The sequence below is a fragment of the Notolepis coatsorum genome (assembly GCF_963971535.1).
Source record: "Notolepis coatsorum genome assembly, chromosome: 15".
NCBI lineage: Eukaryota > Metazoa > Chordata > Actinopteri > Aulopiformes > Paralepididae > Notolepis > Notolepis coatsorum.
In genome coordinates, this window is record NC_140179.1 from 66,506,211 (window position 1) to 66,533,943 (window position 27,733).

Genomic DNA, 27,733 nt, shown 5'->3' on the forward strand with positions numbered 1-27,733 from the left:
CACAGCGTTCATATTTTGACAGCAGGGGGAAATCAATATTCCGCGTCAGCGGCGGTGCATCATCCCAGAGATATTAATCTGACACATTGAAGGACAATTCTGCCCCCCCCCCCCCCCCCTGCGGTTTATAATAATTGTTACTTCATGCAATTGCGGCTGTTTGAAAGGCTCAGGGTATATTGGCATTATGCTGGATCATCACGCCTGAGGCAGCCTGAGCAGATACCATGGAAACCAGCCCAGCATGCTGGTACTGTATATATACATTTGTGTGGAATATGTACGTGTGGCAGTGTCTAATCAACTGTGCTCCCATCTGTAGATTGACAACAATCTCTCTGAACTTTTGTGAAACAGGTAAATACCTCTATTGAATACAGATATCCCATGATGCAATGCAAGAAGCCTATATAGTAGCTGTCGATCTCCGAGAGACACTGGGGAGGTAATGTTACCAATGCTTTGGCTAGAGGCAGCAGTATAAGCTACACATTCGACTACTCCCACTGCAGGTGGAGATGCGCTGCGAGCCTCAGCTACAAAAAATAACTCATAAATAAATAAGGGCTGCTGCTGTGTGACTTACGTGGGCGAGTGTGCAGCACCTGTTCCAGGTCGCCCAGCATGGCGAGGATCACCTCCTTATCCAGCTGAGCTGCGCCCTCTCGAGGACCCCCCTCTGCCACCTCCTCCTCAGCCCAGTCCCCCCCGCCGTCCCTCCCCCCGCCGCCCCCCGCTCCCTCCGCCCGCGGCCGTCTCCTCGTCCGAACGCCCGCTGCTGCCCTCCTCGTCCGTGCCCCCCGTCGTCTCCTCCTCCTTCTTCTTCGACGCCCCCCCGCTGTGGTGGCCGTTCCGCCACACGTCCGCCGTACGACGTCGCCCCCCGCTGTGGTGGTGGTGGCCGCCCCGCCCGCGCCCCCCGCTGTCGCCGCCGTGCAGCGCCGGGGCACGGGGATGAGGGAGTGCTCCGACTGGGAGAGCATCTTGGTCAGGGAGAGGGACAGGGAGCGCGCCCTGGTGGGGCCCCCCCGCGCCCCTACGCCCCTCGGGGGGGCGGGCGGCTCCTTCCTGGGGCTGCCCTGCCAGCTGCCCCCGGCCCGCGGCGAGGACGCCGACGGAGAGGAGGTGACGCGTGGCGCCCGAGCCGCCGGCAGCTGGTCCTCCAGCTGGAAGGAGTAGACGCGGCGCTCGCCGTCGGCCAGCAGGGTGAGGTTGGCCAGCGAGCGCTGCTTGATCCGCAGGTTGAGGTTGTCGTCTGGGAGGGGTTGGGGGGGTTGGGCCGCCGCCGGGGGCTGCAGCCCTGGTACACGGAGAACTCTGCCCCCTCTTCATCTCCGCTCAGCCCTCTCTCTAACCCTTATCCCCTCTTCCTCTCTCCTGGTGGGCTCCTCTCGCCCCCCGCTGTGCGTCCGTCCGTCCACCTGGTTGTCGATTATTCTCCCTCGTTTCACATCTTGGCTGCAGCGCCGAGGCGGGCGAGAAGGGAACGACGGCGGACGTAGAGGGAGGAAGCGGCGGACGAAGGAGGAGGCAGCGACTCCGGGTGCGGGTGGCCCCCCCCACGGCACCGCCTGCTCAGGGTCCCGGCTTCAGAGAGGTGGTGGAGGGCAGGAGCGCATGCCGCCGCAAACAACAACAACAGAGCGGAGTTGAGCGGAGCCTCTCATGCACGCAGCCTGCTGGATGCACAGCCTGCTCAGACTCATCATGGGCACACGCTGAACCACACAGACACCCCCCCCTGCCTTCACTCCTATCTTCATACTCTCTCTCTCTCCCTCCCTTCCTCCTTCCTCTTCCTCGCCACAGAAGCGTGTGGGAGAACGAGAAGCTACATCTCTCTCTCTCTCTCTCTCTGTCTCTCTCTCTCTCTCCTCCCCTACTCACACGTTCTTCCCTCCTCTTTCTCTCTCTTCCACTCACACTCTCTCTTTCTTCATCAAAAGAGGGGGGTGAGTCTTCTCAGTCATCCTCTCCTGTCTTCTCCTCTCCCTCCACCTCCTGTCTTCCTCCGTTAATTACCACCTCGCCCAGCTTCCCTCACTCTCTCTCTCTCTCTCTCTCGCTCGCTCCTCACACAGTGAGCGGGTGCCGGAGGAGCTGGTGTTTAGACTCACAGCTCTGGGTCCGCCTGCTCAGTTTAGCATGCATCTCTCTCTCTCCATCTCTCTCTCTCTCTCTCTCTCTCTCTCCTCTCTCTCCTCTCTCTCTCCTCTCTTTCACCTGCTCATTTTCTTTCCCTCTCTTTCTGTTTATCTTGCCTTCACCTGTCTCTCTCCATCTCTCCCCCTCTCTCTCTCTCTCTCTCTCCCTCTCTCTCTCTCCCTCTCTCTGTCTCTCCTCTCCCCCTGCTCCTTTTCTTCTCATCTCTTTCTGTTTATCTTGCCTTCACACCTCTCCCTCTCCACCCCCCCCCCTCTCTCAGCATGCCAGTCTTTCAGATAGTGCACCTGCGAGCTGCAGTTCCCCCAGTGTTATGCTTTACCACCCAAGTTAATTACATTTTATCTTGATGAGCTATAAATTAACATCCCATATAGCGTAACCCTCAACAAGACTACTGAGATATCCAATACTACGGCTTCATAAGCCTTTCCAGTTATTAGCTGCAGCCACACTGACCGGGGATTCTATTATCCCACTTACTAGCAGGTGATAGACAAAGCCAACAGTTGCCACAGCAACCACAATCAAGGTGACTCAGCCACTGGCAGAGCTTGTATTTGAAGGGGGGGGGTTTGGGATGACATTGTGTAATGTCTAGAGAGGCTGCTCTATGTCAACGTGGTAGGTGGCAGAATGAGCCCAGGATGAGGTAGTGATGTCATGGAACCATTTGAAAATGGCTTTTCCTTTGATGATATATGATATTTTCATTTATAATGCCCCCCCCCCCCCCAGCCAATCTTTTCATCGGTCCGGGGGCGCAGCCCGGGGAAAAAAAGAATACGAATAAATCAAGGTAGAGCGTCTGTCAAGGTAGAGCGATGGTAGAGCGGTCATCTGGAAATCAGAAGGTCCCCGGTTCGATTCCGGCTCCTCTAACTGCTCGCGATGAGCAGTTTGACACCTCGGATGGTTGCCTCCGCCGTCTGTGCGTGAATGTGTGCGTGACTGTGTGAGACGGATACAAGTTGGATAAAAGTGCTATATAAATGCAGTAGCGCTGTTGCCCAATGCTGAACTTCCTCTGTGAAAATGAAGGATGTCCCATCCTCCTCATATCAGGGTAGGGCAGCAGGCAATGTCGTTCCAGGAAGGCACTTTTATGGTACTGATAGTAGCAATGCCGTAGTTGTCATTATATTATTATGAAGGATGCTTCCATGGAGAATTAATTTATTTTCTTTCTTTATTTTTTTCATTTTATTTTGTACAAATCTATAATGTGTGTTATTGTAAGGGAAACTCGCATGCCGCCATCGCTGAGACCTCTGCGGGAAATGTATTCGGCGACCGTCGACCATAAGGATCCTTGTGAAGGGAGTTCCTATAAAGCCACAGTAGCCAACCGCAAGCAAACATTCCTGACAAGGAGGGATGAAAGGGAACGGACCGACGCACAGGAGCGGAACACAAGAGAAATCAATGACCTCGTCTGGCTGGTTCCTTACCTCGTGCCAAAGCAGCTGGCGTAGACAAAAAAAGGAAACGGCGGTCGAAAGCGATGCGACGAGAAACATTTCGGAAACAAAGATATCAAGCAGAGACGCCTGCAGTTGAGTGAACTTTGAGTGACCGCAGTGCATACAAACAAGTGTGTGATTACAGGTTTGGGGGGGGGGGGGGGGGTGTCAGTACGATGACATTCCCAAAAACGTTTTGCCTTGGTTGTGGCTTTTTACAAAGCCTGCCATTTAGAAGCATAAAATTTGATTGTGATCCGTTGTGATCCGTTCTCTTTGTTATGGATCGTTTCAAATGTATGCTTTTTGCAGACATGCGCTTTACGGTCGTTTTCGCATTTGTGGTACTTGAATGAACTGGAATGAATCTCGCGTCTTGAAATTCAATTCAGTGTAACCATGAATAACATTATGCATACTGCACACAAAATATCATAATTAACCCATTCGGGGGTTAATCTCTCACATGTGAGATTACAGATTTTCAGAACTGAACATTCTACCGATGTCTACTGGCCTAAAGCCACACTGTAAAAAAACATTATAATAATTCACAGGACATTCACTGTATTATTTTACAGATTACTTTTGTTTTTCTACTTTAAGTGTACATGCCATACAAATACAGTAAATTACCTTTTATCAAAATATGAACCATTAAATAAAGGTTGTAATCTGTAAATGTATTTGATTTGACTGTAATTGACAGTAAGTATTTGGCAACCGTTGCTGCCAGACATTTAATTTTTTTTTTTTTTCAGTGCACAGGATTCTAGATTTCCAATATGGAATTCTGAGAACATGTTTAAATGTTTTTTTTGTTTTTTTAAACACTGATACAGAAGAAGCTCCATCTTCTCTCTCTCTCTCTCCAGCCGCCACTGGCGACCGTCTGTATTGATGATGCAGCAGCGGGGGGGCTGTCGCCGGGCAGGGCGCACGGGGGGGGGGGGGGGGAGCGGACAGCATGCGCCTTCCAGGGGTAGAAACAAAGAGGCCGCAGATGCTCCCTGTGTCGGCCTGCCAATCTTGACCTTCTCCCTTTCGCCATGTGAGACAGCAGTACAGAGACCCCCCCCCCCCCCCCCCCACTATGGATACCAGCACAAGCACAAATATGAACAGAGACATTTACATGTACAAGTACAGACTCACACACACGCACACACACACACACGCAAACACACACACACGCACGCACACGCGCGCGCGCGCACACACACACACACACACACACACACACACACACACACACACACACACACACACACACTGACAAGCGCAGCATTTACACAAACGCACACATACACACACCACTACCTGAGATTTCCTCCAGGCACTGCTTGGCTGTCTTGCTGTAGACCAGCTCTCCCTTGCTGGGGCTGAGACAGGGGTCTGAAGGGGCCACCATGGTGCAGTCATTCTCTGAGAACGTCCTGCAGGAGACAAACAACAACAACAACAACATAAACAACAACAACAATAACAGTGTTTGTTTGTTTGTTTGATTCCTATGGTTTAACAAAGGGGATACGTCTATATTCAACAGATTACCAGCTCTGGAGAAAGAAGGTGTGACTAGATTTGTGTCCTAGTATTAAGGCTGTCCCCGAACCCTGTTTTTGGGATTCGAACTTCGTCAGGGTTTTTCGAACAAGTGTTCGAACCGTCGTTTTAATAATAAAAAACAAACAAACAATTTTTTTTATAATATATATATATATTTTTTTACTATCCTCAAACTAAATCCTCAATTTGAATAAAGTGATTAATCTGATTAAATGAGTCTTATCACATCAACTTTCCAGACCCAGCCCAGGGAGAAGCCCCAGCCCAACTAAATCAATTAAATCAACTTTCTTTAATGAATATAACTCATCAGTTTATTTTAATACTATAATATTAGTGTAGCCTAATCTTTATCTGCAACTGTGAAGAAAAACCCCATTGGTTTAACAGAATTTGTTTTATTAAAAATAAAAAATTCAAATGTTGATTTCGAATTCGAATGCCAACGTAACGAACGAAGGTTTGAACGTTCAAACGTTTGGGCTCAGCCCTACCTAGTATGTGTGTCCTAGTATGTGTGTCCTAGTATGTGTGTCCTAGTATGTGTGTCCTAGTATGTGTGTCCTAGTATGTGTGTCCTAGTATGTGTGTCCTGGTATGTGTGTCCTAGTATGTGTGTCCTAGTATGTGTGTCCTGGTATGTGTGTCCTAGTATGTGTGTCCTAGTATGTGTTTCCTGGTATGTGTGTCCTAGTATGTGTGTCCTAGTATGTGTGTCCTGGTATGTGTGTCCTAGTATGTGTGTCCTGGTATGTGTGTCCTAGTATGTGTGTCCTGGTATGTGTGTCCTGGTATGTGTGTCCTAGTATGTGTGTCCTGGTATGTGTGTCCTAGTATGTGTGTCCTAGTATGTGTGTCCTAGTATGTGTGTCCTAGTATGTGTGTCCTGGTATGTGTGTCCTAGTATGTGTGTCCTAGTATGCATCTCTGGAAAAGTAACCCTGTGTGTTATTATTTATACTTTAAACTCTGGAGTCATTGAGGGAGATCCTCATCTTTAATGGCATCTTATGTTACGAACCCCAATCAATGTAAAACATCCAATAAATCAATCACCAAAAAAATATAAAATAATACAGCTCATATGCAGTAGCAACTCAAAGACAGCAATCACAAGTCGACGTAGGATGGCTATTGATTAGGCTCAGGGTACGTGGTATTGTGTCGTATGCTCATCCTAATGGTGTTACGGTTTGGCTGGGATGTTGGACCCAGGTGCAGTGCAGAACGCATAGACGAGAGGCAGGTGTTGATTTTCAAACAAAAGGATACTCTTTTATTTAGAGTCGGCAAAAAGGGAACACGCAGACAAAGGTGTATAAAACAAAAGGGGAGATACACTGTCTCCAAAACACGTGAGAACACATACCATATAAACTCTAATACACAATAAATGGGGAAAGCAAAGGGGAGAAAGCCAAGTCTCCAAAACGTGATGCACGAAATGATAAACACGACAAACGGAATACACGTCCGACGGCGATATATACTGCATATACTGACACAGCGATATAACAAATTCTCATAACAGGTTGACACGGCAGTCAAAGTGGCACGGCAGTGAACAAACTTATCCTCCGTGGCAAGGAGCGATGAGGCTTTAACAAGAACGCATAGTACTACTCACGGCAAGGTTCAGTGAGCGACTGACAGTGTCAATAGTAACACGGAAGAGCATATAAAGCCACCTTAACTAGACACACCAGGTGCCAATGAATGCAATCAGGGCAGATAGACAGGTTAATTACCATCAGGTAACGCTAGGGCTTTGCTCCCTGAGGAGAGCAAAACCCCAAACGTTACAAATGGTGTCATATGCTCATTCTAATGGTGTCATATGCTCATTCTAATGGTGTCATATGCTCATTCTAATGGTGTCATATGCTCATTCTAATGGTGTCATAATATGCTCATTCTAATGGTGTCATATGCTCATCCTAATGGTGTCATATGCTCATTCTAATGGTGTCATAATATGCTCATTCTAATGGTGTCATATGCTCATTCTAATGGTGTCATATGCTCATTCTAATGGTGTCATAATATGCTCATTCTAATGGTGTCATATGCTCATTCTAATGGTGTCATAATATGCTCATCCTAATGGTGTCATATGCTCATTCTAATGGTGTCATATGCTCATTCTAATGGTGTCATAATATGCTCATTCTAATGGTGTCATATGCTCATTCTAATGGTGTCATAATATGCTCATTCTAATGGTGTCATATGCTCATTCTAATGGTGTCATAATATGCTCATTCTAATGGTGTCATATGCTCATTCTAATGGTGTCATAATATGCTCATTCTAATGGTGTCATATGCTCATTCTAATGGTGTCATATGCTCATTCTAATGGTGTCATAATATGCTCATTCTAATGGTGTCATATGCTAATCCTAATGGTGTCATATGCTCATCCTAATGGTGTCATACTGTATGCTCATCATAATGTTGTTGTCTGCTTCAATGTGTCTGTTAATTGAGCACATGTGGAACTGATACGTCTCTTGAAAGCTGACGACACTGGCCATGTTTATGTCTCTTGCCTGTTTGCACTTGTATGTGGAGAGACGCATTAATGATTCAAATGTGACGGGCCGTATATCAAAGTGGGAATGTATGGGGGTGCACACATGCGCGCACATATGTCATGTATCCGCGTACGTGCAGGAATGCATGTGTGTGTACAAGTTTTTCTATAAGCCCACCCCATGTGCCACGCACACGCACACACACACGCACACACGCACACACACACACACACACACACACACACACACACACACACACACACACACACCCTACCACCAAAGAGTATTTCCCTCAACCACCTGCACCGTTGCAGATAAAACTAGGCTGTGGAACTTCAGCTGCTGTGACAGAGCCTTGACTTGACTGACTAACTGACTCCGACTCTGTGGAAGTGAGAAGACGGAGAGACAGATACATCCTGCTATTGCTGAAGTGAACAATCATTCTGAATATCTTGTTGGGAAATTGAGGAACAGGAATTTGCTCGTTGCCGAATAGGGAAATTAATTGGTGCTGGATTTGATACTGGAGACACAATTAGCAGCCAATTCGTCTAGAAAAGATAACGTTCTGACAAACAAAAAAAACGATCCCCAACTTAAAAATTACTTTATTTTAAATGTTTAATACATTCATGGGGACTAGTGGTGGAAATCTAGTGGTGTATGGTTGCTGGAGTCGAATCATGAGATAGTGAGATACTGTATATTCGCCTGGTTTTGTGTGACTGTAAATACAGATTGGAATGGATAGGCTGCTAGCAGGAAAGCCATTACTAGAAAGTGGTTAAGAACAGAAATTCCTACAGTGGATGATTGGATTGATATTATTTATGATATTTTTAAGATGGAAAGAATTACATTTGCAACAGGATACGTTTTGGAAGAAATGGGAAAGATGGATAGTGTACATTACACCGGTACGCTCTTCATTTGTTTAATGTGTATAGCTGCGTCCTTTTGGTTTAATTTGTAAGTAAACCTTGTGTAATAGACTATTTGCCATCCCATAGAGCCCCATTGTGAACCCGAAAATTTCGGAACCACCAAAGTTTTATGATGGATATGGATAGTACGGATCCCCAGCACTCAGAAACTGCCGGATGCTAAGTTGTAAATGTTGGGCAACTTTTTTTATTTGCATAATTAGCACACATTTGCATAATCGCCTAAATGGCCAAATCTCAGAAACTACTTGATCAATTTCAACAATTTGTTTTGGGGGTTATTCGGGATACTGAATACAGTTATGATACTTAAGAGATTCAGGCGCATACAAGTCTATTCGATCATGTCTCCAGCACCCCCACAGCCGTAGCTGCAATCACTTACATCACGGCTCTCATCCACATTCATTAATTTGCTCCCCCCGCTATCTCCTCCCCGATTTCAAAATCCCGGAAGACTATTGTTGATGAGTTGTTATAAAGAGCTGGCTACAATCCAGGAACAAAGAGATACAATGGTAAACCACTATCCATATCTTCCTCATTCCTGGTTGTGTCTGTGTGAAATCACTCCCCAAACCTCCGCCCTTCACTCACTCCCAACAGCGCCGCAATCCTGGTCCACTCCCTCGTCACTTCCCGCTTAGATTACTGCAACTCCCTTCTCTTTGGTCTCCCCCACAAACTCCTCCATAAGCTCCAACTGGTCCAGAACGCTGCTGCCCGTATAATCACCAGAACCCCTGTCATCAGTCACATCACCCCCGTCCTACGCCAACTACACTTGCTTCCCATTAAACACCGCATAGACTACAAGATCCTCCTCCATACATTCAAGGCCATTCACAACCTCGCCCCTCCATACCTGTCCGACCTCCTTCACATAAACATTCCCACCCGGTCCCTCAGGTCTGCCTCCTCCATCAACCTGACCGTCCCCCCAGCCCGTCTGTCCACCATGGGGTCAAGAGCCTTCAACTGCTCTGCCCCTCGCCTCTGGAACTCCCTCCCCCCCGACATCAGGAATATTGACTCCATCATTCCATTTAAAACCCACCTCAAAACCCACCTGTTTAGGCAGGCGTATGTCTGATTTTATTTTGTCTGATTTTATATTTTTTATTTTTTATATTTGAATGGATTGTGAATTTAACTGTTTGTAAATTGTTGTACGGCGACCTTGAGTGCCTTGAGAGGCGCCTTATAAGTAGAATGCATTATTATTATTATTATTATTATTATTATTATTATTAAACAGGTTCAAATGTTCTCAAGGTCATGTCCTACAAAGTATCCTATATACAGTCTGCCCCATTGTTCTGACCAGGATTATTACATTCCTTTTGGCCTCCTTGCTGAGTCTGACGTGGACAAGAAACCCATCTATAGGCCTAGTTATCAAATTCTTGGTTTGCAATGGTTTTGCACCTTGTGGGTAAATAAAAACCCAGTTTTCATCTACAACTCCTGTTTCCTCATTGTCTCACTGCTTGGTCCCTAACAAGGAGAAATGGGCATTCTAAACACTCTGTGCAAGGCCTCTATTAGGCGGTAAATTGTTCTTTGTTTTCACAATGTGTGCCCTCTATCGTATCGAGATACATATTCCATGTGTATGGAATAACACTCACCTTTAACATTCACTTTAAACACTACACCATATTGTATCTATTTATTAGTAAAAGATTTGCACTACCTCTCTAACTCATCTTTGCATTTGTTTGCATTGTGTACTTGTACTAGTTTGTATATTTTGTATAGTGTTTGGTCTTTATATTTTTTTACTTTTTTACTGTCTGAAGCACAATCTCAGGGGGCTCATACAGAACCAAGCATTTCACTGTAATGTACATGTACCTTATATGTGAAATATTGACGGATTTACAAACGGGTTGGTTTGCTATAAACATCAAAGATGTAGTTATGATACTGCATACTTATAAAAAAAATTATTTAAAGACGTTTTTTTTTTACAAACCGCTTGAATCATAGCCACGTTAATAATGCTTGTAATAAACCAAACCGTTTGTAAATCCGTCAATATTTCAGCGAGTTATGAGTATTTTTGTCTGTGCAGCTCACTCACTCTCACTCAAGGCTGACCTGGGCAAGATGGCGGCGGTTCAGTGACGTCGCTCTCCATTGGCCGGCAGCGCGGGTAAGCTATCTAGTGTTCTATATATATCTATGGATAGAAGGAGCATGTTCAGTGTTAGACTAAGACTCCCTAGATGCAACACTGAACGGCACAGGAAGTCCTTAATTCCAACAACCATCAGAGTATACAACGCATCACTGTGCCTCACTGCCTCACCACAGAGTGACAGTACAAACTCTGGTAATCTTCCTGGACTTTTGACTTCTTATTTTTACATATACACTTAGACATTTTCATTAAAAAAATTCTACATTTATTACTGTAAATTTTACTGTATATTTTTGGCTGTATATTTTAGAATGTATATCCCGGACTGTATTTTTATTGTTATTTGTGATTTTTGACTACCTAAACTTTACGCAACATAGGGGAGGAGCAAACATAGCTTGCATAGCAGCCTTCTAAACTCTAATTTGAAAATTACCTTGAAGAAAAAGTTTTCTGCCAGTGAAGTTTTGTCACAGATATTTGACGGTGAAAGTGACATAGGAGAGAATGTGTCTGAGACCCTGATTATGAGGCGTCCTCCTCTGATGAGAATGATACCCTTAGTGATGCTCCTGTTGTCTCTCAACCACAAGCAGACACGTTACTTTCCAAAAACAGAAAGTTATCATGGGCCCACTCCCCACTTGAACAACATAATATATATTATGTATGTATAATTAGGTGGGTGGGGGGGAGTAGGGGTAATGTTTTATTTAAATGGTTATTTAGGTAATCAACAAAGTAACATGAAGCACCTGAAACATACATTTGGGTAACACTTTTGATTATGATCATTTTCTGGAGGTTTAACTGCTGGGGTCAAAATGTCCCCATGGATAAAGAGTGTAAAGTCAATTTGAGGATAAAACAGGAGGGTTAACAAAACAATTTCAAATAATTTTAGCCCTGCTAGATAGAGGTAGCAAATAACTCTAAGGATGGCAATAATAATAATAAACGTTATTTGTACAAATGCCATACAAGAATTGCAGCCCAAAGTGCTTCACAGCAGAAAATACACTAGAATACATCAAATGAGCATAAAATAGACAGAATCAATGCAATGCAGAAAATAAAAATACAAGATGATAGAAGTAGATGATCGTAGTGTTCTTGGGGGCATGTAGTTGACAAGAAAATTGCCAATATAGCTTGGTCTGGTTCCATTTAGGGCTTTGTACATAAGGAGGAGGACCTTCAAATCAATTCTAAATGTTACCGGAAGCCAGTGTAATAGCCTAGCTGAGAGTTGAATAAGCTGAAGTATTTTCTTCAGTCGGCTTGGAATAAAGGCATGGATCCGTTTTTCAGCATGCTTTTGATTTATAAATGGTTGTACTTTAGCTTTGTAATTGTTTCTAAGGTGGAAGAATTATGTTTTTGTCACCTTGTTAATGTGGGACTTATAGCTTACAGTAGACCTGAGTCTATGATAACCAAGACTTGTAAGCAAGGAGTAAGTTTCCCCATAATATTATTCAGCAGAACTTCTCTTGAAATTGAAATTTGGTAAATTCCAGTAGATATTGCAAATCCGAAACTCTTGAGTATCATAAATGGATTCAGCATCCCGAATAACCCCCAAAACCACTCCAACATTGTTGAAATTGATCAAGTAGTTTCTGAGATTTGTCCATTTAGGTGATTATGCAAATGTAGCTAATTATGCAAATAAAAAAAGTTGCCCAACATGTACAACTTAGCATCCGGCAGTTTCTAAGTGCTGGTGACCCATACTATCCATATCTATCATAAACGTTTGGTGGTTCCAAAATTTTCGGGTTCATTGTGTTGGTAAATAGACTTTAAAGGGAGTTGAGTGTCAGGAAGATGCATCGCAACATATTATTTTGTTATTTTCTGTAATTTTTTGTTTGTCTAGAAAAAAAAGTATAGGTTATTATTGACTGTATTGGTCCTTGTGTGTACTTGTACTTCTGCACTTTAACTCAGATTCAGTAACCCTGGATGGAAATTGTACTACAGATGGCTCGGATAAATGAATGTGAAGTCATGACATTGTTTGCATGGACCCCGGAGAAAATCAATAAAAAGAGAATAAAAAAAAATTATTGGGATAGATAGAAAAGACACCTCCTCGTCAGTCAACGTACTCTCCCTGTGGTGAATCTAATATGTCACGTAGAAGTGTTCCTGTTGCCATGGAGTAGGGCAGCAGATGCTTCAAAGCCTCAATCACTGCCATGGTAATCAAATCCAAAAATCAAGATTATGAATGCTTCACTGCTGTTGTTTGTTTTGGTAGTTTGGTTTTTAACACTCCAAAAATTTGCATACATCAGCTACATAATCTTTAAAAAATAAAGTCTACCCCATAGTTCTCATCTACCCGCCACACTGAAGCTTTGCTTGTGGGCAGAATGCAGCTTTGATTGCAACTGAAGCTTCAAAGCCCCACAAAAATGGTATTTGGGACAGTCCTACCGTAGAGCTTTTAATGTGTGGAAATTATTTGTATGTGGAATACAACTTTCACAAGATTATTTAGTCAGATGATGCCTTTCCACGCTGTTTAAGTCTCATTCACTACAATATCCATTCTTATAAAAGGTAAGACAAGCACTTTGTCACCCCGAAAAAAAGGAACTGCATTGTCATGACAACATTGTCAACGGCAGAATGGATTATGAACCTGTAGAATTATAACTAGTGCTGTCAGGCGATTAAAAAAATTAATCTAATTAATTACAGGATTTGTAATTAATTAATCTAATTAATCGCATTTTAATCGCATAACCATTTTATGCCTGATATTCTATATTCTATAATCATATTTCAAATTGCATGTGTCCGGATGGCAGAATTCAGTACTGTATCTACAAAACCTTCTGTTTAATCATCTTCCATCTATTAATTTGCTTAGATTTTTCAGGTCTGGTCAATTTGAGCATAGTGTTATTCACAGTCAAAGATAAAAAAAAATGTTATTGATATTCTCATTTGGTTCATTACAATTTACTCAAGCCTAGTAACAGACACAGTATTTCGGACACTGGGAATGTCCCTAGAATCAGATACCAAGAACATGCAAATGGACCATATAAAAAAAAGTCTGTAATGTGTATTCTACGTTCTTATGGAATGAATGAGATAAAAAAAAAAGTTATTAAAAAAAAAAAAAAAAAAAAAAAAAATTGTAATTAATTTTGAGTTAATTTTCATAACGCGATAATTTGCTGTGTAATTAATTAATCTAATTAACGCGATAAACTGACAGCCCTAATTATAACACATAAAGCGTCTGTTCTATTCATTCTAGTTCTGTGCATAAACCAGAGGGGTTCAAGGAAAGCAGGAAAGCAGGAGGAGGATATCCAATCTAATGTCTATAAACCATCCTTAACCCATACAATTATAACTAATTATAACATAACATGCCTATACGATTAAACACAGAGGCTGTCCAGCTTACTAATAATGGAAGTCCATAGTAGAGGTGGCAGGCATGTTGGAGGATATCCATGTTTCAATGAAGGATTTTTTATGCGCAATCTGAGTGCAATCAGATTCCTTGCACCTCTACTATGGACTTACATTATAAGTGAGCTGGACTGTATTTAATGTGATATCATTTTAGCCCCATCCTCGAAGAGCACCCGATTTCTTCACCATCATCATATTATTTGACCCAGCACAGCCAGCGCTCCGTATTTTTTTCTCCACATAAAATGCTTGTTCTACACTGTAAAAACTGAGCGTCGCCTGGTCACTTTTAAACGATCAGCTAATTTTATTAAACTAAAACTGTGTAAAATGCAATTCATAAATGATTAAAAAAATTCAGCTCAATTCGATTTCAAACGGCACATTATAGGTTTGATTATTATGCCTGTATAGGTTACTAATAATTATTTAATAATATTATTTAACCCCAATCCAAGGTTTTACAGTGTATTAGTTGTAGTTCTGAGTAGAGGGGTCAACCAGGGTCAGAGGAAGAGCTGGCCAGCGACACAGCAGCAGCACAATGCTGCAGACTTCTCCTATCTGCCCTCCTATAAGGCCTGCAGCAGCATTATGTGGGACGGACCGACTGCAATCAATGTTGTTGAACATCGACCGCAGCAAAGTTTACATCCAGTAGCGCTCTGGCTCTGAAGAGGCCCAGTCTGCCTGGCAGAGAGACAGAGCAAGGTGGAGGAGGGGGCAGAGAGAGAGAGGGGGGGGGAGGGGGGAGGGAGAGAGAGAGAGAGAGAGAGAGAGAGAGAGAGAGAGAGGGGGGGGGGGGAGGGAGAGAGAGAGAGAGAGAGAGGGGGGGGGGGGGAGAGAGAGAAAGGGAGAGGGAGAGAGAGAGAGAGAGAGAGAGAGAGGGGGGGGGGGGGGGAGAGAGAAAGGGAGAGGGAGAGAGAGAGAGAGAGAGAGAGAGAGGGTGCCTAATTGGCCCTGAAATGATGGTAAATTGCAGCCCAGCGGGTCGCTAGCTATTGACAATCAGCTCCACCTGTATGTCAACACCCTCAAAGGAGGGGAGGAAAGAAGGAGAGGAGGAGGAGGAAAGGAAGAGGAGATAAGGAGGAGAAGAAGAGGAGAGGAGGAGGACACAAGGAAGAGGAGAGGAGGAGGAGAGAAGGAGGGTAGGAGGAGGAGGAAAGAAAGAGGATAGGAGGAGAGAAGGAGATGAGGAGGAGGAAAGGAAGAGGAGAGGAGAGGAGGAGGAGAAGGAGAGGAGAGGAGGAGGAGAGAAGAAGAGGAGGAGTAGGAGGAAAGGAAGAGGAGAGGAGGAGGAGAGGAGGAGGAAAGGAAGAGGAGAGGAGGAGAGAAGGAGAGGAGGAGGAGGAAAGGAAGAGGAGAGGAGGAGGGCGAGGAAGAGGAAAGTAAGAGGAGAGGAGGAGAGAAGGAGATGAGGAGGAGGAAAGTAAGAGGCAGGAGAGAGAGAGGAGGTGGAGTTCATTACCACATTTTGGTTCAAAGGGGATGACACCCATTTTCATGTGACTCGGAACGGTTCCAAGACAGAATTAAAGGCTTTTAAAACATAATGTATGCGTTGTGATTGGATTGATATGCATGTGGAAATCGAATTGCATAAATCCAAATAATTGCCGGAGCAATTCATGAAAAATGTATATGAACGTTTTTTCTACATAATCAATTTATAAAAACAACACTATGAACTAAGATTTTAATTGCATACATTTAATTATTGCTGATCAAACACATTTGCATTTGTACACACAATCCCCTCTGTCTCCGTCACACACCCCTGTGTCTGTCTCTAACCCCGTGTCTGTCTCTAACCCTGTGTCTGTCTCTAACCCTGTGTCTGTCTCTAACCCTGTGTCTGTCTCTAACCCTGTGTCTGTCTCTAACCTGTGTCTGTCTCTAACCCTGTGTCTGTCTCTAACCCTGTGTCTGTCTCTAACCTGTGTCTGTCTCTAACCCTGTGTCTGTCTCTAACCCTGTGTCTGTCTCTAACCTGTGTCTGTCTCTAACCCTGTGTCTGTCTCTAACCCTGTGTCTGTCTCTAACCCTGTGTCTGTCTCTAACCCTGTGTCTGTCTCTAACCCTGTGTCTGTCTCTAACCCTGTGTCTGTCTCTAACCCTGTGTCTGTCTCTAACCCTGTGTCTGTCTCTAACCCTGTGTCTGTCTCTAACCCTGTGTCTGTCTCTAACCCTGTGTCTGTCTCTAACCCTGTGTCTGTCTCTAACCCTGTGTCTGTCTCTAACCCTGTGTCTGTCTCTAACCCTGTGTCTGTCTCTAACCCTGTGTCTGTCCCTAACCCTGTGTCTGTCTCTAACCCTGTGTCTGTCTCTAACCCTGTGTCTGTCTCTAACCCTGTGTCTGTTCCATTCACTCCCTATCACTTCGGCGCTCGCTCTACGAGCGTGCAAGAGACTCCGCACCTGCCTGCTAATCACCACACCACCCTACAAGATACCCGGATCTCCATGCGTCAGCGTCAGATCTTCGTTTCAAGATGGCCTGGCAAGTATCTTTGATATTCCTCCCACTGAATATGTTTTCTGTCGTTTCTATGTTAACCTTACTCCTGTTGTGTTTTCGTGTATCCACCCGTTCCATGGTTTTTTGACGTCTCATGTTTTTGTATCGTGTTTTTTCCGTGTGCTTCCCCTCGTTTGTGCTGTAAAGACTTATTTAGTTTTTCTCTCTGTTGTCTTCACAGCTTCACTCCCGTGTTTCCCACTGGTCACGGTTATCCACCCGCCAGGCTCAAGACGCACACACACACATCGTTCTTTTTTGCAACGTATTATTAAATGCCCTTCGGGGGTTGAACATACCGTAAATCCTCAAATATAGGACGGGTCTTGTATTTACCTCAGCTGCAAAGAGCACCAGGCCTTTATTAGAGAGAGGCTTATATAAGAGGCAGGCCTTAATTTCACAAACTGGCCAATTGTAATTGTGATTGATTGATTTTATTTAGACATAAACATATACAGAGCACATGAGTATTTGCTTTGTCAGGGTGAAACTGTGGTGGATTAACGTAATTCACACACTGAAGTTGGAACTGTCTATAGGTTCAGATTCAGATTCAGATTACTTTATTCACCATATTGCAGTACAAATGGAACGTGATTTGACGTTTACAGTGCATGCTTTTTTCCACAATTTAAGAACAATACAACAGTAAATAAATAATTATAAGTAAAGTGCAAGACAGGACAGAACAGTGAGACAACAATAGACTGTAAAAAGTGCAGTGGTGGGGGACATGGAAACAGTGCAGCACAGTTCAAGTCCAGAGGTCCAGCCCTAGCAGCTCGCCATAGAGCCATAGACAGTTGCGGGGTCCGGGGACGATTTAGCGTGTGGTACCTTCTCGACTCTACCTCAGTCGAATCGAGTTGATGATAAACATGCAGTTTAGCTAACGCTATCATAGCCATCATGATTTGTAATGTCAACTGGACAACGCCAGCCCCGCCTGCCAACGCCATATAGATAGCGAACGTTAACCAACGTTTGCAAAACGAAGCCAACGTCATCCAGCCGACACCACAGATCTGGCTATGACAACGTTAGCTAACGCTAATGCTAACGCGAGGGAAACGTTAATGTAGTCAGTGTAGAGAGAGGCAGCACTTAATTTGCATTGGCAAGAGTTTATCTCATTCTATATCACGGCCTGTATTTGTCTGCATGTATCGAACCCCCGGCTTATATAAGAGGCCCGTCCTTTATTAGAGTACCCTCCACTATTAGAGGATTTACGGTACTTCTGTCTCCCGTGTTGTGCATTTGAGCCTACCTATTACCGGTTATTATTTTCAGTGGAATACGGACATGCATAGTTGCATACCCATAACACCAGAGCCTGCATTGTCGACCTGCGTATTCCAAGGTTCAGAACAAATATGGGCAAATGTTCTTTTAAATTCTGGGGAGCCACAAATTGGAATTTGATACCTTCACAGCTAAAATGCATCAGTAGCCGACACAATTTTACAAAAAAAAAGTCAAATCATGGCTCCTCAAAAAAACGAGTCTTTCTGTCAAAAACTAGATTTTTAAATGCATGAAAATGTTGTCCGATACATTGTTGTCTGTGGCTACATTTGTACTGCATTTAAAATGTTGTCTATGTAGTTTGTCAAATTGTTATTTGTGGTCCTGTTTTTTGTATTGCTTGTCTGTCTGAGACCAAGAACCACAATGGAAATAAGTCTTGACTTTGTGTAGCATCCTTGACGTTTTTCTGGAATCTTTTTAAAATGTCTAATCAAATCAAATCTAACAGTATGACACGTTTATATAGTATCCAAATGAACTGAAATGTAATTGAACTAAACCAACCATTTAAAATACTCCAAGACTATGAATGGGGCATTAAATGTTTCATAATACATTCAAGCGTTCTCTAACTGATTCTAGCTTCAGCAGAGAGGGCTGTGCATGTTCACACATATTGAGGGCGCAGGAATAGCATAATGTAACTTCTTAAAATGGGTGACGTTCCCCTTTAAGCACCTGGACTCACGACTGACAGATTCCACCAACATGGTGAGCAAAGTGAGTGTGTGAGCAATAGACATGAGTCACAGCTAATGCAGCACTGTAAATCCATTTGAGGGCCAAATTTAGTAGTTCTTGTTAATAAATTACTAATGCTAATGTTTCTCTATTGGACGATAAAGTAGCTCAGAATTTGACGATTGCCTTAATAATTAGTTCTCAACAATGATGCACAATCAACAGACTCCCACTTTTTTCCGAGCATCAGAGGTTTCATGCAATTGAATTAGGGATGTCCGATATTTGCATTAAAATGTAATATCGGAAATCATCGGTATCGGTTTTCAAAGATTATTATTATTTTAATAATTTTTTTTTACATTTATTTAACCTTTATTTACCCAGGCAAGCAAGTAAGAACAAATTCTTATTTTATTTATTGTCAAAAGTATGCATAATGTTGTGTTAATTCCACGAAAAGATATATGTAATGTTAATTACCTGAAATAATTCAGTTTTTTTGGGGGGTAAACCCTGCATATATCGGTATCGGTTGATATCGGTATCGGAAATTAAGAGTTGGACAATATCGGTATATCGGATATCGGTAAAAAAGCCAATATCGAACATCCCTAAATTGAATGAATGCTGATGAAGATCCTTAGGTGATTGTAACGGAGTAAACAAAGATATAACACATCTGTTATCATTATCTCCGTCTCCTGTCCTCCTCTATCCCTTCCTGTGATTATTAATGTTGGGCTACATGGGTTAAAGGTCTTTGAGGTCACATACCAATCTATGTTATTGTTGTAGCAATGTAGGTTGTAGCTCAAGTAAATCAAGAGATGAAAGATTTGGGGAGAGAAACATCCTAAGCTATACCACATGTGGAAATGAAACGGATACTGTGTGTGTTTGTCTTGTCCCATATAAGACCTAACAAACCAATCTACCATTTCCTGTCACTTCTAGTTGTAGTAGGCCTACCTGCTAATCAATATCTGTGTTGAACTACAGGCACCGCCTCCTGGTTATTACATGTTACATAATGGTGATTAAGTATTCCTTTTTTTACATTATTAGCATAAGCAGCACCACAAAGGCATGATACAGTAGGGAGGTGTAGTGGTTACGTCATTGCTGTTTCCGGCCGGGCCAAATCGCAATGTATTTCCCCATTGCCCATTTCCAAAAATCGTCTTGTTTAAAACAAATGAAGCATGAACATTTGCATGGTGTACCTTTCTGTGCTTATTCATCCACAATCTATAGCTCAACATGAAAATATTCGCAAATTAATCGTAAAATAATTATAATGCCCTTTTATTTCAACCAAAAATTCCCCTCACTGACTCTGAGAGAGAGAGAGAGAGAGACACAGAGAGAGATACAAGACATAGAGAAAGACAGAGAGAGAGAGAGACAGAGAGAGACAGACAGAGAGACAAGACATGGAGAGAGAGAGACAGAGACAGAGACAGAGACAGAGACAGAGAGAGAGAGAGAGAGAGAGAGAGAGAGAGAGAGAGAGAGCCAAGATGAGGATGTGTCTGTATATTAATGGGCTGACTGAAAGTGGTTCCAGAAGCCTGCTCTCACTCTCCTGCTAGACCCTGCACCTCCATGGATGAATCCCGGCCAGCGACACAATAACCATCAGCATGTTCACCGCACGGCAGACGGCTGTGACATCACATCAGACAACCCGTCCACCAGCCTCATCATACACAACGACCACAACAACAGGTTGAGAGGGAGGGAAGGGGGACGGACACATTGTCTGGAGACCAACACTACCGCTCCTGACATACAGACAGACACGAGATAATAATAGGCTTCGGAACCCAGCGGGCGGCGGTGATTCATTTGTCCTTTAGCGGCTTGGAGATGGAAGTGTGTGTGTGTGTGTGTGTGTGTGTGTGTGTGTCTATGGAGACACAGAGGTGGATGTTGAGTTGTGTGTGTGTGGACTGTATGTGTGTGTGGACTGTATGCGTGTGTGTGTGTGTGTGTGTGTGTGTGTGTGTGTGTGTGTGTGTGTGTGTGTGTGTGTGTGCGCGTGCGTGTGTGTTGATTGATTGATTGAAAATTGTATTAACAGATTGCAGAATAGGTACAGTACGGCTCAATACACACAATTGTTAAGGGGATGCAGACCAGAGAAAGACTTTCGTCTTTTTTACATCAGGGTCCCCCATTTTCAATTCATCATAACATAACATAACTGCTACATCTATACATTTATGACATACCAGATTTACAAATACAGTACTGTTTTTGATACAAGAAGAGTCTAAAAAAGAGAGTATATACATTTGAGAGTTGTGTGCGTGTGTGTGGTGTGTGTGTGTGTGTGTGTGTGTGTGTGTGTGTGTGTGTGTGTGTGTGGGGTGACGAGGGACATTTATGTGACAAATCAGGGCCAACTTTGAGAATACATGAAATCAGGACGGGGTATCTGGAGTACAAATGAGTAAAAATCGGATCCTGATTTTGTTTAACCGTTAAGGTTAGAGTTAGTTACAGAATTAATGTAAGTCTATGTGTGTATGTGTGTGTGTGTGTGTGTGTGTGTGTGTGTGTGTGTGTGTGTGTGTGTGTGTGTGCATGTCTGGGCGATATGGATGAAATAATATGGAGAAATTGAGAGTTTCTTTCTTTTCTCCGTCTATGGCTGACTTAATGAGGAGGAAGTGTGAAGACAGACAGACACACACACACACACACACACACACACACACACACACACACACACACACACACACACACACACACACACACACACACACACACACACACACACACACACACACACACACACACACACACACACACACACACACACACACACACACACACACACACACACACACACACACACACACACACACACACACACACACACACACACACGTCTACGCAATTCCAAAACCACCACGGCCAGTGAAATTGTGATAATGATGGACTAATCACAACTACTTCCTGGATCAAGTGAAATGTAACATTGGCTGGTATTTCATGATATTTCATAAGCAGATTAAAGTTGCTTCAAAATAGCATTCTGAATGTGTCCTCCATTATACTCTGTGCTTGACAGAACAGTCCGAGGCAAATGTAATCTACAAAGAATCGTTTCATTTGAATCGGATAGATGCTGTAAACTATGTATCTTCTCTGTGGATGTGTGAAGAGCTAAATGTTATTTCTGCAGAAGTCTCTGCACAGAGTTTCTGCTAAACTGCAACAGAAACTTGGTTCTTCAAATGACATGCCTCGACAACAACGGCATTGAATTGAAATCGGGCTAAATGCTCTGGGATTTGATTCACCCGTCGCATTGTGATCGATTGTTATTGTCGTTGTTGATATTGTTTGTTGGCTGAGGTCTTGTACCTCTTTACATAAAATGTATTTGTGCTATAAATAACAACCACAGATATTTTAGAAAGGTGCAGAATAAAGGATTGTTTTTCTTCCCCAAATATTATTATTATTATTATTATTATTATTATTATTATTATTATTATTATTATTATTATTATTATTATTATTATTATTATTATTATTATTATTATTATTATTATTATTATTATTATTATTATTATTATAATGTGGACACATCTAGTAGCTGAATGTTATCTATAGCACCTTTAAAACTATTAGCATGTTATATACACCTATTAGTATAAACATTTACCATGTGTTTTGCCAGACACAAACACACGCACACGCACACACACACACACACACACACACACACACACGAACACAGGGGTCTTACCTGTACATGAAGGGGGCCACGGTGGCAGTGTTGGGGTGGTTGTGCTGCTGTTGCTGGGGGAGCTGCACCGCTCCGTTCCCCGCGCCCCCCATCACCCCCGCGCCGCTGCAGCCAGACAGGGCGGAGGTGCTGGTGGAGGAGGTCATGCTTGTCCGTCTGCCCTCCAGACTCCCCAGCGAGCGCTGCATGTAGAAGCCGCCGCCTCCCTGGGTCCCTTTCGTTTGCTTCGCCTTCTCCCCCTCCCCCCGCATGTTCCCGCTGCTGTTTAGAGACGACTGGCTCTGGTTCTGGGGGGACGGGGTCTGGCTCTTCCCCGTGGCGCTGGCGGCGGCGGACGGAGCTTTGAGCCCCGGCTTGGGGATGCCGCTGGAGGCCGGCGGGGGGGCAGCGCCACTCTCCTTCTTCCCCGCCGATGGCTTGCCTCCCTTGGGGATGAGGCTGGCGATTTTGGAGGATTTCTTGGCCGGGTCGGCCAGGGGCTCACGCTCCTCTTTTGGAGGGGAGCTGGCCTTAGTGGCTTTGCCAGACTTGTCTTTGGGAGGGGCTAGCGACTTGGCGGAGGCCTTGGAGGAGGAGGTCTTGCCTGGGGCCGTAAGGGACGCTGTGGGGGTCTTGGCGGACGTCTGTTTGGCCGTAGCACTGCTATTGCCACCGCTGCACACCGATCCCATCTGAGTCGGGCCTTCCTCGCCGTACTCCGACAGGTCGTCCTCCTCCTCCAGAGCCATCTCCGCCACCGACGGCGAGGTCCGCGAGGCGGAGCGAGGGTTGATCAAACGAAATTTCTCCAACATAGACCTCTGAGGAGGGCCTCCGCCGCCAATGGCCGAGCCCGCCTTAGGCCCGCCTTCGGTCGCGGGCACTCGGAGGCGGTCGCAGGCCTGCTGGGGGGGAGGGGTAGGCGACGGGGAGTGCGTGGGGCTGGCCAGCATGGAAGAGGTGGCACTGTGCTTGAGGTTCATGGACTTGCTGCGCCAGGACTTGCCGGAGGGGGAGGTGGGCGAGGGGATGGCAGAGGCCAGCTGCTGCCCGCTGAGGCTGGTGGGCACCGTGCTGCCACCTCCGCCACCACCACTCCCATTCATACCACCACCACCGGGCATGGGGAGGCTGCCCCTCACTGACTCTGAGAGAGGGAGAGGGAGAGGGAGAGGGAGAGGGAGAGAGAGAGAGAGAGAGAGAGAGAGAGAGAGAGAGAGAGAGAGAGAGAGAGAGAGAGAGAGAGAGAGAGAGAGTTATATTGATGTCTGATATGATGTTTATCATACTGGATGGAAACTGAAACCTAAGGTACCAGGTACTATCCACAACTTTTCCCGATGGAAAACCAAAAAGTAGAATCGAGTGGAGTTGAGCCTGTGAATGGTAAATGGCTGCTTTTTTATATAGCGCTTTTTATCCAGCGCTTGTTACTCACATTTGACCCATTCACTCACCCATTCACACACCGACGGCGGAGGCAACCATGCAAGGTGCCAACCTGCTCATCGGGAGCAATTAGGGGTTAAGTGTCTTGCTCAAGGACACATCGACACGCTGCCCGGGAGGAGCGGGAATCGAACCGGGAATCTCCGGATTGCCAGACGACTGCTCTACCTCTGTCGCCCGTGCCTTGTAATGAAAAAGGGCCATAATACTGCAGTGTTCCAAAGGACCAGAGCTGGTGTCGTGTATGCGGAACCAACCGGAGCAGCATGGTTCCTGCTTGGTGCACAGGCTTCCAACCCACTCCTTCACTTTCCAATTATTCCCCCTCTCACCCCCCCCCTGCCCCCCCCCCTCTTCCCATCAGCTGGGAGGAAGTGAAGCGGGGACTAGAACAGAGCTGAGCAGGCGAGTGCAGGTGTGTCTATCCAACCCCCCCCCCCCCTCCTCCTCCCAACAGCAGACTGAGATCCCAGCAAAGCTCGCCGAGAGCACTCAAGTGGAAGATGTACTCACCGATTGATTTCCTGACCTGTTGATTTCACCCTTGGTAACAGTGGTGAGGAAGATAATTCCCTAAACACTAATGCCCTAATTTTCTTTAGGTGTCTGGGCGTTAAGTCAAAGTGTTATTGTGGGCGGCCGGGTAGCGCAGCGGACTAAGTGTCTGTCTACCACCACAGAGCCAGTGGGATCGAATCTGGCTGCGGTGCCTCCAGCTTGGCCGACCGTCCATACTAACACAATTGGCACTAGCGGGTGGGAAGCCGGCGAGGGTGGGTCCTGGTCGTTGTAAAACAGCGACTCCTACAGTTCGGTCGGGGCGCCTGCACAGCAAGGGAAGGATCTGGGAGAGGTAGTGTGATCCTTCCACACGTTACACTCCCCCAGGTGAGAGTCCGTGCTGCCAGGTGAAAAGAAGCGGTGGGCTGGCTACACATGTGTCGGAGGAAGCATGTGATAGTCTCCGCCCTCCCAGACCGACGGTAGGGGGTAGAGTGCGCAACGACCAGGAAGGGGATTGGCATAACGACTAACATTGGGATGGGAGAAAAACGGAAAAAGAAAGGGGGAAAGAAATTTAAAAAAAAACGTGTTATTGTGTTGCTCTAGGAAATGCTTCTGTACTGAGGGAGCCTGCAGATACTGCAGCTAGTTCGTTCTGTTTAGTGACTATACCCCCCCCCCCCCCCCCACACACACACACACACACACACACACACACACACACACACACACACACACACACACACACACACACACACACACACACACACACACACACACACACACACACACACACACAACTGACACACAAGCAACTGCATAGAGTATTAGAGTATTTCCCTGGAATTATGTTGCTAAGGAACGGTTTGGACCCAAGTCCCAAGTCCACATTAGCAAACGTTGCAACAGGAAACAAACTTGAGTCCTTGACTCCTTTTAGAATGTTATCGTTGTCACTTGGAACGCGTCTCGACACTCGTTCATCGCGGGAGAGAGATAGATGGCCTCGCTGGCGGCTCAGTGTTGACCTTCTCAGAGAGCACTCTGTTTTCCTCTCCAGTGGCCATGCAGAACATCATCAGTTCTACCACACACACGCACATGCACACGCACATGCACACGCACACACACATGCACACGCACACACGCACACACACACACAACAGGTTCATTAATTACAGCAGGTTCATGTGTCAGACACACAGACACAGAGACACACAGACACAGAGACACATAGACACACAGACACAGAGACACACAGACACACAGAGACACAGAGAGAGACACACACAGACGCACCGACGCACATGCACACAAACGCATGCACACACACACACACAACAGGTTCATTAATTACAGCAGGTTCATGTGTCAAGAGGAGGGAGACCTCACAACTGACTACTCACATAACTAAGGTCTAATGTGAGCCGTATGCATGCCCGCCTCTCTTGGCTTAACGTTGAAAATAGATTGTCTTTTAATATACTTGTGCTGTTCAAGTTGGTCATGAGCAGTAAGACTCCTGTTTTTATACATAATCAGATTGTTTTTAGTAATACTGTGCACGAGCATTACACTAGAGGTTCCAGTAGTGGGCAGCTTGAATTGCCAGGTCCTAGAACCAGCGCTCTGGGGAGATCTTTTATTTTTAGAGCATTAACTCTGTGGAATGGCCTGCCTCGGAACCTCTGCTGCATTTACAGTAGATTCACTTTTAAAAAGAATCTTAAATTGTTTTTAAATTGTTTTTAACACTGTAAAGTGTTTTTTTGTTTGTTTTACACTAATGTAATTTTAGCTATATTAATTGTTACAGTAGGTTCATTATGCATTGTGTGTACTGACTTTTAATAATTTAGTTTTTTTGCAATGGTGATTGTTTTTGTGTTTTTTTGTGTGTGGACCCCAGGAAGACTAGCTGGTTGCTATCGCACCAGCTAATGGGGATCCCTAATAAAATCAAATCAAATCAAAATAACAGAATAATTCTGTTCATATTTTTGTTTAATTTACTTATTAGTGTTCAGTGATCTACTGGTAGCTCGTATCTACCCTGCATTTCTGCTTTTGGCAATGTAAGACAACTATGGGCCCTAGAAACTCGGTGGAAACAGCTAGATGAATGCATGTAGTTACACGTTAAGAGTAGAGCTTCTACTAACGAGATGAATGCATGTAGTTACACGTTAAGAGTAGAGCTTCTACTTCTACTAACGACCCCTAAACCACTACTGGGAGATGTGTCGCCCCCAGACCACCGCCGTACATGCACCCCTGAGAGAGAGAGAGAGAGAGAGAGAGAGAGAAAGGGAGAGGGAAAGAGAGATAGATGGAGAGAGAGAGAGAGACATAGAGAGAGACATAGAGAGAGAGAGAGAGACAGAGAGAGAGAGCGAGCAAGCGAGACATAGAGAGAGAGAGAGACAGAGAGAGAGAGAGAGAGAGAGAGAGAGAGAGAGAGAGAGAGAGAGAGAGAGAGTAGGAGAGACAGCGTGCATAGGGAGGATGATAGGAAGCATTAGGGAGGATGTTAGCATAAAATACTCGTCGTTGACTGATTTGACAAACATTCCAGGAGTGTCCTTGGCCTGCTGTATGTGTGAAGTTTCATCACGGCCTTGTAGTTTGTGAGATTAGCTCCGGACAGACACACAGACACAGAGACACACAGACACAGAGACACACAGACACAGAGACACACAGACACAGAGACACACAGACACAGAGACACACAGACACAGAGACACACAGACACACACAGACACACACAGACACACAGACTCACAGACACAGAGACACACAGACACACATACACAGACACACACAGAGACACAGAGACACACAGACACAGAGACACACAGACACAGAGACACACAGACACACAGACACAGAGACACAGAGACACAGAGACACAGAGACACAGACGCACACAAACGCATGCACACAAACACACACACCAGGTTCATTAATTACAGCAGGTTCATGTGTCAAGAGGAGGGAGACCTCACAACTGACTACTCGCATAACAGAATAATTCTGTTCATATTTTTGTTTAATTTACTTATTAGTGTTCAGTGATCTACTGGTAGCTCGTATCTACCCTGCATTTCTGCTTTTGGCAATGTAAGACAACTATGGGCCCTAGAAACTCGGTGGAAACAGCCAGATGAATGCATGTAGTTACACGTTAAGAGTAGAGCTTCTACTAACGAGATGAATACATGTAGTTACATGTTAAGAGTAGAGCTTCT

General features: G+C 44.7%; 1 protein-coding gene across 1 annotated transcript in view; it reads right to left on the reverse strand.

Moving 5' to 3' along the window:
* The window catches only part of LOC311242073 (neuron navigator 3-like), a gene marked incomplete at both ends in the record, with an annotated part of 30,568 nt that overhangs the window by 1,247 nt on the left and 1,588 nt on the right, over nt 1-27,733 (reverse strand). The window contains 3 exons of the mRNA XM_084331024.1: nt 587-1,255; nt 4,947-5,062; nt 22,551-23,676. Of these exons, the coding sequence (XP_084187150.1) occupies nt 587-1,255; nt 4,947-5,062; nt 22,551-23,676 (1,911 nt within the window). The remainder of the gene's footprint in view (nt 1-586; nt 1,256-4,946; nt 5,063-22,550; nt 23,677-27,733) is intronic.